The 10,748-nt window shown below is 31.8% G+C and overlaps 2 protein-coding genes across 5 annotated transcripts; both read left to right on the forward strand.

Moving 5' to 3' along the window:
- The first annotated feature begins 3,576 nt into the window (after nucleotides 1-3,576).
- On the forward strand, nucleotides 3,577-6,499 carry LOC135841216 (transcription activator GAGA-like). 4 transcript variants are annotated; one of them, XR_010557859.1, is made up of 6 exons: nucleotides 3,581-3,726; nucleotides 3,808-4,024; nucleotides 4,152-4,376; nucleotides 4,466-4,739; nucleotides 5,022-5,141; nucleotides 5,693-5,825. XR_010557859.1 is itself a non-coding variant. In XM_065358065.1 (5 exons), the coding sequence occupies exons 2-5, from the start codon at nucleotides 3,818-3,820 to the stop codon at nucleotides 6,400-6,402; spliced, it is 1,416 nt and encodes a 471-aa protein (XP_065214137.1). In that variant the 5' UTR covers nucleotides 3,577-3,713; nucleotides 3,808-3,817; the 3' UTR covers nucleotides 6,403-6,499. The 4 variants fall into 4 exon arrangements, 3 of the variants coding, with proteins under 3 accessions (XP_065214137.1, XP_065214136.1, XP_065214138.1); XM_065358065.1 differs by lacking the exon at nucleotides 5,022-5,141 and having other exon boundaries at nucleotides 3,577-3,713; nucleotides 5,693-6,499; XM_065358064.1 differs by lacking the exon at nucleotides 5,022-5,141 and having other exon boundaries at nucleotides 3,580-3,726; nucleotides 5,693-6,499.
- A 948-nt stretch (nucleotides 6,500-7,447) lies between these two features.
- LOC135841217 (protein C12orf4 homolog) lies at nucleotides 7,448-10,484 on the forward strand. The gene is made up of 12 exons (XM_065358067.1): nucleotides 7,448-7,753; nucleotides 7,829-7,974; nucleotides 8,055-8,239; nucleotides 8,312-8,432; nucleotides 8,515-8,618; nucleotides 8,690-8,872; nucleotides 8,944-9,068; nucleotides 9,140-9,288; nucleotides 9,363-9,480; nucleotides 9,550-9,668; nucleotides 9,752-9,877; nucleotides 9,951-10,484. The coding sequence occupies exons 1-12, from the start codon at nucleotides 7,567-7,569 to the stop codon at nucleotides 10,065-10,067; spliced, it is 1,680 nt and encodes a 559-aa protein (XP_065214139.1). The 5' UTR covers nucleotides 7,448-7,566; the 3' UTR covers nucleotides 10,068-10,484.
- The last annotated feature ends 264 nt before the right edge of the window (nucleotides 10,485-10,748 follow it).

Here is a 10,748-nt window from a genome sequence, read left to right on the forward strand (position 1 = left end):
AAAATTGAACGAATTATAAGCAAAAATTATGCTTTGAGAGATAAGTAGGTGAACGTGAACTTTTTTAAATTGGATAAGTATTTTTTTTTTTTTTTGGGTGTTTATAATTTCTAGGTTATTACACCCTACGTTAGATTAGATCGAATTTGTCAGATTGTGTTTTTTAACAAGAGTAATACATTTTTCTATTTCGGAGGGATTTTTCAACTTGAAATAATTCAACGTCTTCCATCCATTTTACATAGGTAATTTATTTTCAAAAGGATGGTTTGAATTTCACTGAATAAAAATAAGTAGGTAGGTTGAACTACAATGTACATACGATAAGGTCCTGTAAAAGAAATCAGATTCATCAACTACTATTAATTTCGTCCATTTATGTAGGTATATTTTGCTATGGGATGAAAGAGGCAGGTAAGTACTTGAATAGGAAATTTATCAATGTAAACCGAAAACGATCTTTCATCAATTTATGTACTTGAGCAAACTGAGAGATATAGTTCAGATCATCGGCGACTGGTAAATTTGAAAACACACGCGCTTATCGTAAAAATAGGTAATGAAAATGAAGACAATAATCGAATCATTTATTCTCGAAATCAACAATAAATTGGAAACCGATAACACTGCATGACTACGCATTGGAACCGAAATGCGATTTGAAAAGGTTCATGAAATTTCGTGTATTTATTGATGAATTGTTTTCAACGAAATTTCGTAAACAAACAAAGAAAATGCTTTTCGACGGATACAACCTGTAAACTTTATGAACAACCAGTCAACAATTGACGTCGCATGACGCAATAAGACCTTTTCTTCGCATTTCATTTTCATCGTATACTTTCAAAAACATAAACAAACCAACGTTGTTTCTTGCTCGGCAAATCTTTTTTTTTCATCCTTATAAATAAACATTATTAGGAAGGTGCCATTAGGAAAAGTGATTTTGAAACGATGCCGATGCGTTCTAGAATGAATATTTTACAGTTCATGGTTAGCTCATGAGTTGTAGGTACAAAAAAACGTACATAGAGTACCTAGGTAGGTAGGTAATTGGAAAAACTTTGTATATATTGAGATTTTTTCGTAATATGTAGTTATGTACCTACTTAATTCGAAACACCTATACCTATGTAACTCATTGGAAATTGAAAAAGTGAAAAATATAATTTTTAACCGTGCGATAAATAAGAATTTAATGAAATGATTGCGAACTGCACGTATCTGGTCGAAGCGTATTTTTACCCATCCAGCAGAACCGTCGCATTGCTTGGAATAATTTCAAAACGTGTTTGAAGTTGCCTACTCTTAAGGCGCAAGAATTTATTCGAAACGTGGAGTTTTTCTACGAAAATGATTTTCCAAGAATTCGATTGAGAAATACAATTGATGTTCTGGTGAATAAAATTGTGGTGAAATGGAATGAATTCGAGGACTTTTTTTTTTTTTTACAGCCGAAAGTAAGATTTGAGAAAATGCTGTTGAGGGTGATGAACATAGAATTGAAAATTTCAAGTTGTAGGTATTTTCATCAAAAGATACGATATCTTTATTCCGACAAATAAATTGTAATGAAATGGATCAAATTCGAGAACTTTTTCAATTTGTAGCTATAATTTTTTTACAGTCAGAGACTGTAAAATTTCAAAAAATCTGGTTTTAGTTGCAAGCTTTTGTCTGGGTTTCCGATAAATTATTTCATTTTGCAGAAATAAAATATATCCATTTGTTTGAAAAATAAAATATTTTTATTTATAATTACTTAATCTTATGCTTAAACAACAACTAGAAAAATGCGAACAAATTTAAACTAAAAAAATAAAAACAATACAATGTAAGAAGGCAAATTAATAATTTAGCCACTGAATTTTGGAACAACTTTTTAAAGTTGATGATGATGATGATTTATTATTTGAAGTATAAAAAAATCAAAATCAACGAATAAATTTAAAATTAAATTTTTTTTTTTAAATTTCTTTTTCAAACACTCTTTAGATTTCAACCACTAACTTTCAAAATCACAAGTCTTCTCTCTTTATTAAAAAACTCAATAAAGTTCAAAATCCATTATGAAAAGCTACTATAGGCACCCTAGCAGATTCTAGTAGATTTTAAATTTGCCAAAATTCAGATTCTCGAGTATCTCCCAAAATCGCTGTAAAAAAAACTTGATAAATTTAAAATTTTACACTTGAATTTTGGAACAAATTTTCAAATTAACTAATAACTATAATTTTCATTTTGAATACCTACATAGGTACATACATACGACTTTGTTTTTTTCATGACGACATGTCAATAAGATCCAGGAAACCAAGATGAACTTCACCAGATCATCACTTTCAGTTTCACATCTCATCTACCTAGTTACCTATGCGAAAAATTATATCGCTAATGGATGATAAATTCCCACATTTTAGAAAGTTGTACTGAAAATCAATATTTTTTCAAAATATGAGGAAGCCCATGCCCATACTTATGGTACCATTGGTACCTACTTATTTTGAAATTTGAAAATGTCATTTATCAATTACGATTAATAAATTTCCTATTATTCAACTATTATTTATCAAATTTTTGAAACTTTCCTTCATTTTAAATGATTTTATCAATATTTTGCAGAAATTGGACGTTGTTTTTTTATAATTTTTTTTGCCATCTTTATTGGACAAAATTCAGGGCTCGCAAGAAAACCATCAAATCATAGTAAATTGCTTCGTCCAATTTTTCAAATAAAATTTGAAGGGTAATCAGAGCGTCCACTTGATGCAATATATCTGACAAATCCGATTTGAAATTGAATTTGACCAATCGAGTTTGTCAAATATATTGGATCATTTGTACCAGAGTAGACTTAATGTTACTTGAGGATGAGGATCATTTGAGCTGCAAAGAGACCAAAACAGACACTCGTAACAAAAACAAAATTAACCAACAAAGCATGTTACCTACATTTTGCAAATCAAGCAGCTCATGAGTCATGATCTAAATAAAATTAATTGCAAATTAAAATTCATCTCCTATATTAGTCCTATATTGGTGATGAATGATGCTGAAAAAATCCAGTCGGGTGGTATTCCTATTCCAAACGTAATCGACTGATCCGACCATTGATTTTGTAATTGACTTTTTTCTTATTTTTCTTTTTTGTTTCTGCGAGTTTTTAATTTTTAAAAAGTAAATCCAAAAAATGTTTCAGTTTATTTTTGTTCTTTTGCCACTTAAAAAAAAATTGTTTGCTTTCTTAGTGCCAACTTCATGTTTATTCCGCCAACGTTTCCCACAAATCTTTAAATGCGAGATCTGCTACGTTAATATAAAGGTCGTTTACATACATTGTTTCAATGAGCAGCTAAGTCAACTTCCCAGCGGCGAAAAAATGTATGTACTCATCATTTTTTATTCTCAAACAATTCTTAGAAATTAGAATCATCGTTTTTGTCTCGAAATTACGATTGCGACTTTGATTAAATTTTGAAAATGTTGCTCTGAGATCTTCACCGCTTACGCTAGTTGCAAACTAATCCGCCAGAGGGCGTACTTTGGTTTTGATGGCGAAAGCTGAAAGTTCCAAGTTCGGCAGCTGAAATTGTAGAAAGTAAAGCTCAGTCACCAGTATTGATTTACTGAACATATGACCCTTTCTTTTCCTTCAGTCTTTTTATATATTCCGAACTGTGCTCCGATGATGTGAAATTTTTTTGCACATTTAGGTAAGCGAATAAGGTTCGTATTTAATTTATTGACAACAAAACTGGATTGAATTAGAAATAGGTAAGTAGGTACTAAGAAATTTTCTTGTTTCAGATTATTCGACATGGTTTTGAATGAAGTGGATTTGAACGCGAGTAAAATTTACAGTCTATCGTGGTCAGAATTCAGTACCTCTTTAAGCGTTGCTGCACAAAATTTACGGCACAAGGAAGATTTCGTAGATGTAACAGTTAGTGCTGGAGGGAAACATTTTCCCGCGCATAAATTAATCTTGAGCGCAGCTAGTCCTCTGTTAACGGATTTGTTAAAGGTGCCTATACCTATTTAGATTTTACTCTCGTATTTCTTTGAAGCTGTAAACTATTGATTTTACCTATTTTGAATCAAACCAACGTAAAAAATGTATTGAATGGCCAGGAACTTGCTTTGTTTTACAGAATACAACTTGCCAACATCCTATCTTAATGTTAGCCGGAATTTCAGCATTTGATTTAGAAACCATTTTAAATTTTGTTTATCACGGAGAAATCAACATAGTTGCTGAAAAACTGCCATCTTTATTACAAGCCGCTCAATTTTTAGATATCCGCGCATTATCACCAGCAGCTTTGGTGTTGAATTCGTTACCTTCTTCGTTATCTTCCCATACAACCACTGTGGAGGTACACATGAATAATTTCAATTAAAAAAATTGTGACTTGTGAGATGAATTCACTTACCTACATACGAGGCGTTTGATTTGTTGTTTCAGAAAGTAAAACCAAGCGATCATAACAATGTTGTATCGCATCAAAGTGAAAATGATGATGGCAGAGACGACGAAACCAAAATTGTAGCACAAAAAAGAAAGCGACATAAAAAATTTAATTCTTGCTTAGAACCTGAGGAGAAAAGTACTGCTCATTCAAACGCGACAAATGCTCCTAAACTATTCAAAACATCGTCAGAAAACACAAACATTTCTCCATTGGAACAAAATGTTGCCCTACAACATAAGTCCAATGAATCGTACTCTCAAGTTGAAGGTATCAATAACTTTGATTTTTGTTTGTCTCAATGTGTGTGATAGAACTGTCGTTGGATTTCGAGCACCGCCTCATTATTCAAAATTATTTATTTGAAGCGATGGTGTTCTGAGTTATTTCACTTGGATTACTACTACCTATTTATGAGTTTTACACTCGCATGTAATAATAAAAATCACACAGATATGCAAAAGTTTGATGTAATAACACTTCTCCACATGCAATAATGTACACCGTAGTTCAATCTAGATCTAATATTCTTCTATCCATTATGTATTACAGATAGAACGATGTAATATTGGCACGAAAATTTAGCACGGTTTTTGGTAAAATACATCTGCACCGATCTTTCATGCACAGCGTCACATAACAACTGATTTAGCTTATTCTCTTCATTTTTTGGTAACTTGATAACTGCATGATTTTTTGTTTGGTCAGAAAGTAGAGTAGATACTTACCTATGTAGTTTAATATTTGCATACTCAAAGCACCTTTTTTTTTTTTTTTTTTTTAACAAGATGAAGAAAACGCTTTTTAGATAATAGGTAGGTATATAGTCAACCTTTTGTTTTAAATAATATTAATTTTGAAGATAGAAAAATGCACAGAATGTTAGTACTTATACGCCTATATTTAAGTAGTACAGCGGTATTTTTTTTTTTATACGAATATTTTTTCCTAAACTGGAACGGTTTCTCGTATTTGTAAACATACAAGATCGATGGTGAAGAACAAATTGAAAATACCTCGCATCATCCAATTTATTAAGTCTTATTTTAAAATCCTGTTGATAAAATTCTGTGTAACAATCTATCATAGTGTAATGTTTAGACCTAATAGCGTAGTTCAGTTTTGTTGATGAAGTAGGTACCTATAGTTAAAATTTATCAGTACCTACCTATACATATTGAAAAGTTTTTTAGCGTAATCAACGAAAGTATTTCCATTTTCAGGGTTTCCTGTTCCGGATGAGAAAAAAATAGTTTCGGATTTGCCAGTAATTTGTAAGCTATGCGGTGTCACTATTCGTCAATCACGTAATTTACGTAGGCACATGGATCAGATGCATTCGAAAATTAAAATGCGTAAAACCGAAGATCCAAAAGATGATACAATTACGAGCAAAACTACAGACAAAGATACCACCACTACGAGTGATACAACATCGCCACTACTCGATTTTTCGGATGAAAGTTTTAACCAATTCACTGATGAAATTTTCAATTACTCGACAATGTCCGATAATAGTACGACCTCATTTTCAAATTCATCATCCACTTCTTCGGTCGCTTCAGTAGGGAGTTGCCTCACGGAAGATGTAACACGAACTGTTTCTTCTACTCCGTCTACGCAATCAACCTTATTATACACTCTTACCAGCGGATCAGTAGTACAATCTCTGAATACATTACTGGGAGACTTGTGTTATAATTTGGCAACAACTACCCCGACAACCATAATGGCAGACGATTCTACTATTTTAGTAGAGGATAAAAAATTGACAACGACAAATTCACGTACGTTGGAAGGAAGTTTGGACTACGCTAGTATAGAAAATGAATGCTGTAATTCTAATGACGGTGCGCAAGATATTATGACTTTTAAAAAATTTGATAATCAACTTCTGTCAGAATTTTTTTGTACTAGCGAAAATGATGCATAAAATACGTTAGATTTATGCTAAAATTTAACAAGTATACCGATCGCTTTGTAAAATGTGTTCATTGTTTGAAAATAAATTTACTACCTACATATCAAAACAGTGATTAATGACTAATGAGTACCTATTTGAAACATTTTTTCGAAAAAATCGTTTTAGGGTGGGAGGGTGAATTTTAGGGAACGAACAACTTTTTGTCTTAATTTTATTTTTTATATTTATATTTATTTAGTTCAAAGTCACTTCATGAAAAATAGCTCAACGAATTTTTAAAAATTTATTGCCAAGAGTTGAAAAATAAGAAAGGGTCTGTATCTGTACCTACTTGAAATTTGGTACAGCAGTAGGTATATGTATGTATGTATTTAATTTATTTTTAGATGCTTGGTTCAAAAAATTATTCTAATTAACCTCCACTGAAACTGAAAGCATCATTAAATTTGTCTAACTTCTAAGGGAAAAAACAGTTTTCAATTGAATTTAATTGGAACGTTGAAATTTGGTTTAAGTTTAGGTACGTATATTCCTATTTAAGAATTTCCCAAACTCATGAATCATGAATGATGGTTTAATTCGAATTCAAACTATTTTGGAACCTTCGGCGGATTTTTTGGATTTATTAATTTCTGAAAGTCCCACAAGAAGGACCCAAATAATTAAAGTCAACGGCTACAAACTCGAATCAACTGTTCTTGGATTTGTAGGTAAATTTTTTTATTCGGGTCAGTCTCAGTCGTCTCTATGGCTAAAGAGTAAAGACAAAGAAAAATGTTATTGTTTTCACCTCCTCCTCAACTTACTGGAACCAATTTTGAGTCTTATTCTTATAGTTAGTTGCTTTTTAGTTTTTAGTTTTTCTTTTTCCATCATTCCATCATCCATCAATGATCAATATGATCAAAATCAAAGATACTAGATTGATACTCAAACACTCAAACGTCTCAAACTCAATTTTTAAAAAAATGAAAAATTGCAAGTTTCACGCAGTGCCATCTTCAGAGATGCCAGCGAACGTCAATGTAAACAAAAAAAATACACAAGTGATAAGGATATTATCAATTCAAAAATTCAAATTTTTTCTAAAAATTCCAAAAACCGAAAACGGAGTAATTTTTTAATAAAACCAATATCATTTATGCGAATTTACTGTCGAAATCTTTTCGTGAAATGAGTTTCGAAGAAGAAGAAGTGAAGCGGAAAAATCTTGAAACTTTCAACTTCTCGATTCCGACGTTGAAAACGAATAAAAGTTATGACTTAGAAATACCTGTAGAAATTCCGTTCGGCGGATCAATTTCTGAACTTACTCAACGCTTAATCACTCATTTGAAACTGCCTTGTTTTGTGGAAAAAAGTAAGGTATTTCTCAATTCTATTTGCTGAACATATAGTTGCACATACTTATAAATTATGCCAAATGTTGTTCTAGAACTTCAATCTTCTTTGGAGGAGTTTATTCAACATAAAACCATAGAATATCATGATGACGTAGCCAATACTGCCATTGAAAAATGCCGTTCTAACGAGATTGACGTTGAAGAAGTGATTAAAAAATGGGAAAAGCTCTATAAAGAAGTATTGATCTTATTATTCATCACAATAGCATCCCCCTTATTATCAGTAGTAACATGTTGTGCTTTTCATTAAAAAAAAAGGAAACAGTAGAACATGGAGAAAAAAGAAGAGCATCGGATAGCGAAGTTTTTTCAAACGTTTATCATAAATTGGTACATTCTGGGCCTGCATTTCAAACAATGTTACAAGTCGAGCAATCCTACGCCTTAGCTGTTTCACATTTGATGCGTCAGAAAAACGTACAAATTAATAATTTAACTTCGAGGTGAATATTTGGTTATTATTCGTGTATATTTTTGTGTCGCAGAAGTAATCATTTCTGTACTACAATGTTTAGACAAACGGAGGAAACGAAACGAGCTTTAGAAAAAGTAGATAATTGGAGTGGTAAAATGGACAGTGAAGCTTATATTAATGAAATCGTAGCTAAACATTTTGAAGATCAGAATCTATTACAGGTTACTTATCATTTCACAATGGTTTACTCGATTATGAAACACGTATTAATTTGTTTGTTGTTTTTTTCATTATTATTCACAGGGTCGATGGAATAGTGAAATCGATACTTTGAAAGAAACCCAGAGACGAGAGTATCGAGAATGGATTATGAAATTATTGGAAGAACATCAAACAAATACTGGATTGTAAGTATTTCACGTAAAATTGAAATATACCCGGAAAACATCCTTATACTTATTTAAACAATTATTTTCAGGTATTCACCTTCGTCTCCTTCAGAAGTGTTGGCTTTTTCCGATTCAAAGCCAGAAAGTTCTTTACCACTGATGGAAGAAAGCTTTACCATTCATTTAGGATCACAAATGAAACAAATGCACAACATCAGGATAATGTCGGCTGATATTTTAGACTTTTGTAGGATGAAACTGCCTACTGATGGGTAAAAAATAATTTTTCATATTCGTGCCCTCGTTGAGCAACATGTCTCTTATAGTACGTTTAATTGCACAGGAATTCCGTAAACCTTTCCCCACACCGACTTCAAACTGCTTTGGGCCTTTACTCGAATGATTTATGCGGGCTAGTCATGTTGAATGATACCAATGATCTTAGTGGTCTGACGGGTTTAGCTAAAGGTAAACCTCGTATTTATGCTGGTTCGATTGAACATAATTATATTTCTAAACATTCATTCCACGTATTTTAGAATTCGGGGAAGTTTGTGAAAGCTCTACTGAATTTCACTTTCCTAACCTTTCGGAGCAGTTGGAAAGTTTGAAAACTCAAACGAAAGATGCGATCGTTTGGCGAAATTCTTGTCAGCATCCTGGTAACCTAACCACGTCTGAGCAACAAGTAAAATTAATTTTTGCAGTACGAGTGAATTGTGAGAATGTATTGTTGATAATATTTTTAATTGATTATCCCAGAGTCGAAGAAGTGCCTCGAAGCATTTACAAACCGGTGATATCTTCATTACCAAGCATTCCAATTTATCCTCAGTTCATATTATTTTTCATTTAATTGTTGATGACTCTCTAAGATCAAGTAAGTCTTGTTAATAATGAGCGAAAAATCAATATACACATATCTAATATTCTCGTTTCAATTTTATAGGTGATATTAATTCGAGACATTCTGCTATTTTGGGTTTGCGAAATATTTTGAAAACTGCTTGTTCAAATGATATTACCACTTTAACGATACCAGTTTTACTAATGCACGAAATGACCGAAGTAAGAAAAGTTCTCATACTTGAATAAATATTCGTCGACCATTGCTAAATTATAAGTACATACGTGGAAATTTTTCATTACAGGAAATGACTGTAGCATGGTGTACAAAACGAGCTGAATTAGTGTTCAAATGCGTTAAAGGATTCATGATTGAAATGGCTTCATGGGGCGGTTCTGATTTGAAGAATTTACAGTTTTTAGTTCCCAAGGTAATAGTTTTGAAAAAAATAAAAATATATACATCTTCTGGATAAATCATAAACTCTTATGTTACGCTTACAGGGCATATCTGAAGAAGTTTTCGGTAGTTTGGCGACAATGTTACCAAGTATTTTTCGAGTTTCTAATCCATTGGTTTTTAAAGTATCCTCAACGCCCACAACTCCGAAAAATAAGTAATATCGCCGAAAATATTAGAATTATTCCATTTCAAACGATATTTTGGAAGAACATCGCAATCAAGATGTGCTTTCATATTATTTGCTAGTCAAAAACTAAGTAATTACTCTGTATTATTGAGAGAAATGTGTCATGGATAAATTGTGCTGTTCTTCGAAAGAAATTACCAAAAGGAAAAAAATCCCTGAGACTTTCACTAACTCTAGTCTTGGTGAAATTCTGTATCTTTGAGTGGTGGTTATCTCAGTTGTGATAGATTGATTGGTACATTAAATTGTATGGATGTTAGCCTTGACATTTCTCTCGTCTTTATTTCGTATCGTACTGATGATACCTATGTCTTCCGGTATTCTTATTTTCATTATCTTTTTATAAATATTTTCTAGATATGAAAAAATATTGTTACGCTTATACGCTCACCATATCTTATTATGAATTATTATTTTTGCAATATGAAATGTGTATTTTTATAATAAAGTATTTTTTGAAAAAAATCCATTATTTCAATTTCGTTTTTATTCCAATGATGATGTAAAACCTACGAGCTTCTGATACATTTAGGTATATCCATATCCACACAATTAAAAAAAACTAAATGTATGGTAAATAAGCTGAACATTTTCCATACAAAGTAAAGCAAATGTCTAAGCAATTTGACGAAATGATGTCGCCACCACGATA

Source organism: Planococcus citri, chromosome 3 (genome assembly GCF_950023065.1).
Source record: "Planococcus citri chromosome 3, ihPlaCitr1.1, whole genome shotgun sequence".
Lineage (NCBI taxonomy): Eukaryota > Metazoa > Arthropoda > Insecta > Hemiptera > Pseudococcidae > Planococcus > Planococcus citri.

What these genes read in the sequence shown, in the direction of transcription:
- LOC135841216 (XM_065358065.1), top strand. Translation starts at nt 3,818, where the DNA reads ATGGTTTTGAATGAAGTGGATTTGAACGCGAGTAAAATTTACAGTCTA. An exon ending in TGTTAACGGATTTGTTAAAG is followed by an intron (nt 4,025 to 4,151) that starts GTGCCTATACCT and finishes TTTGTTTTACAG; the next exon opens with AATACAACTTGCCAACATCC. An exon ending in CCCATACAACCACTGTGGAG is followed by an intron (nt 4,377 to 4,465) that starts GTACACATGAAT and finishes TTGTTGTTTCAG; the next exon opens with AAAGTAAAACCAAGCGATCA.
- LOC135841217 (XM_065358067.1), top strand. Translation starts at nt 7,567, where the DNA reads ATGAGTTTCGAAGAAGAAGAAGTGAAGCGGAAAAATCTTGAAACTTTC. An exon ending in TCTGACGGGTTTAGCTAAAG is followed by an intron (nt 9,069 to 9,139) that starts GTAAACCTCGTA and finishes CACGTATTTTAG; the next exon opens with AATTCGGGGAAGTTTGTGAA. An exon ending in TGATGACTCTCTAAGATCAA is followed by an intron (nt 9,481 to 9,549) that starts GTAAGTCTTGTT and finishes TCAATTTTATAG; the next exon opens with GTGATATTAATTCGAGACAT.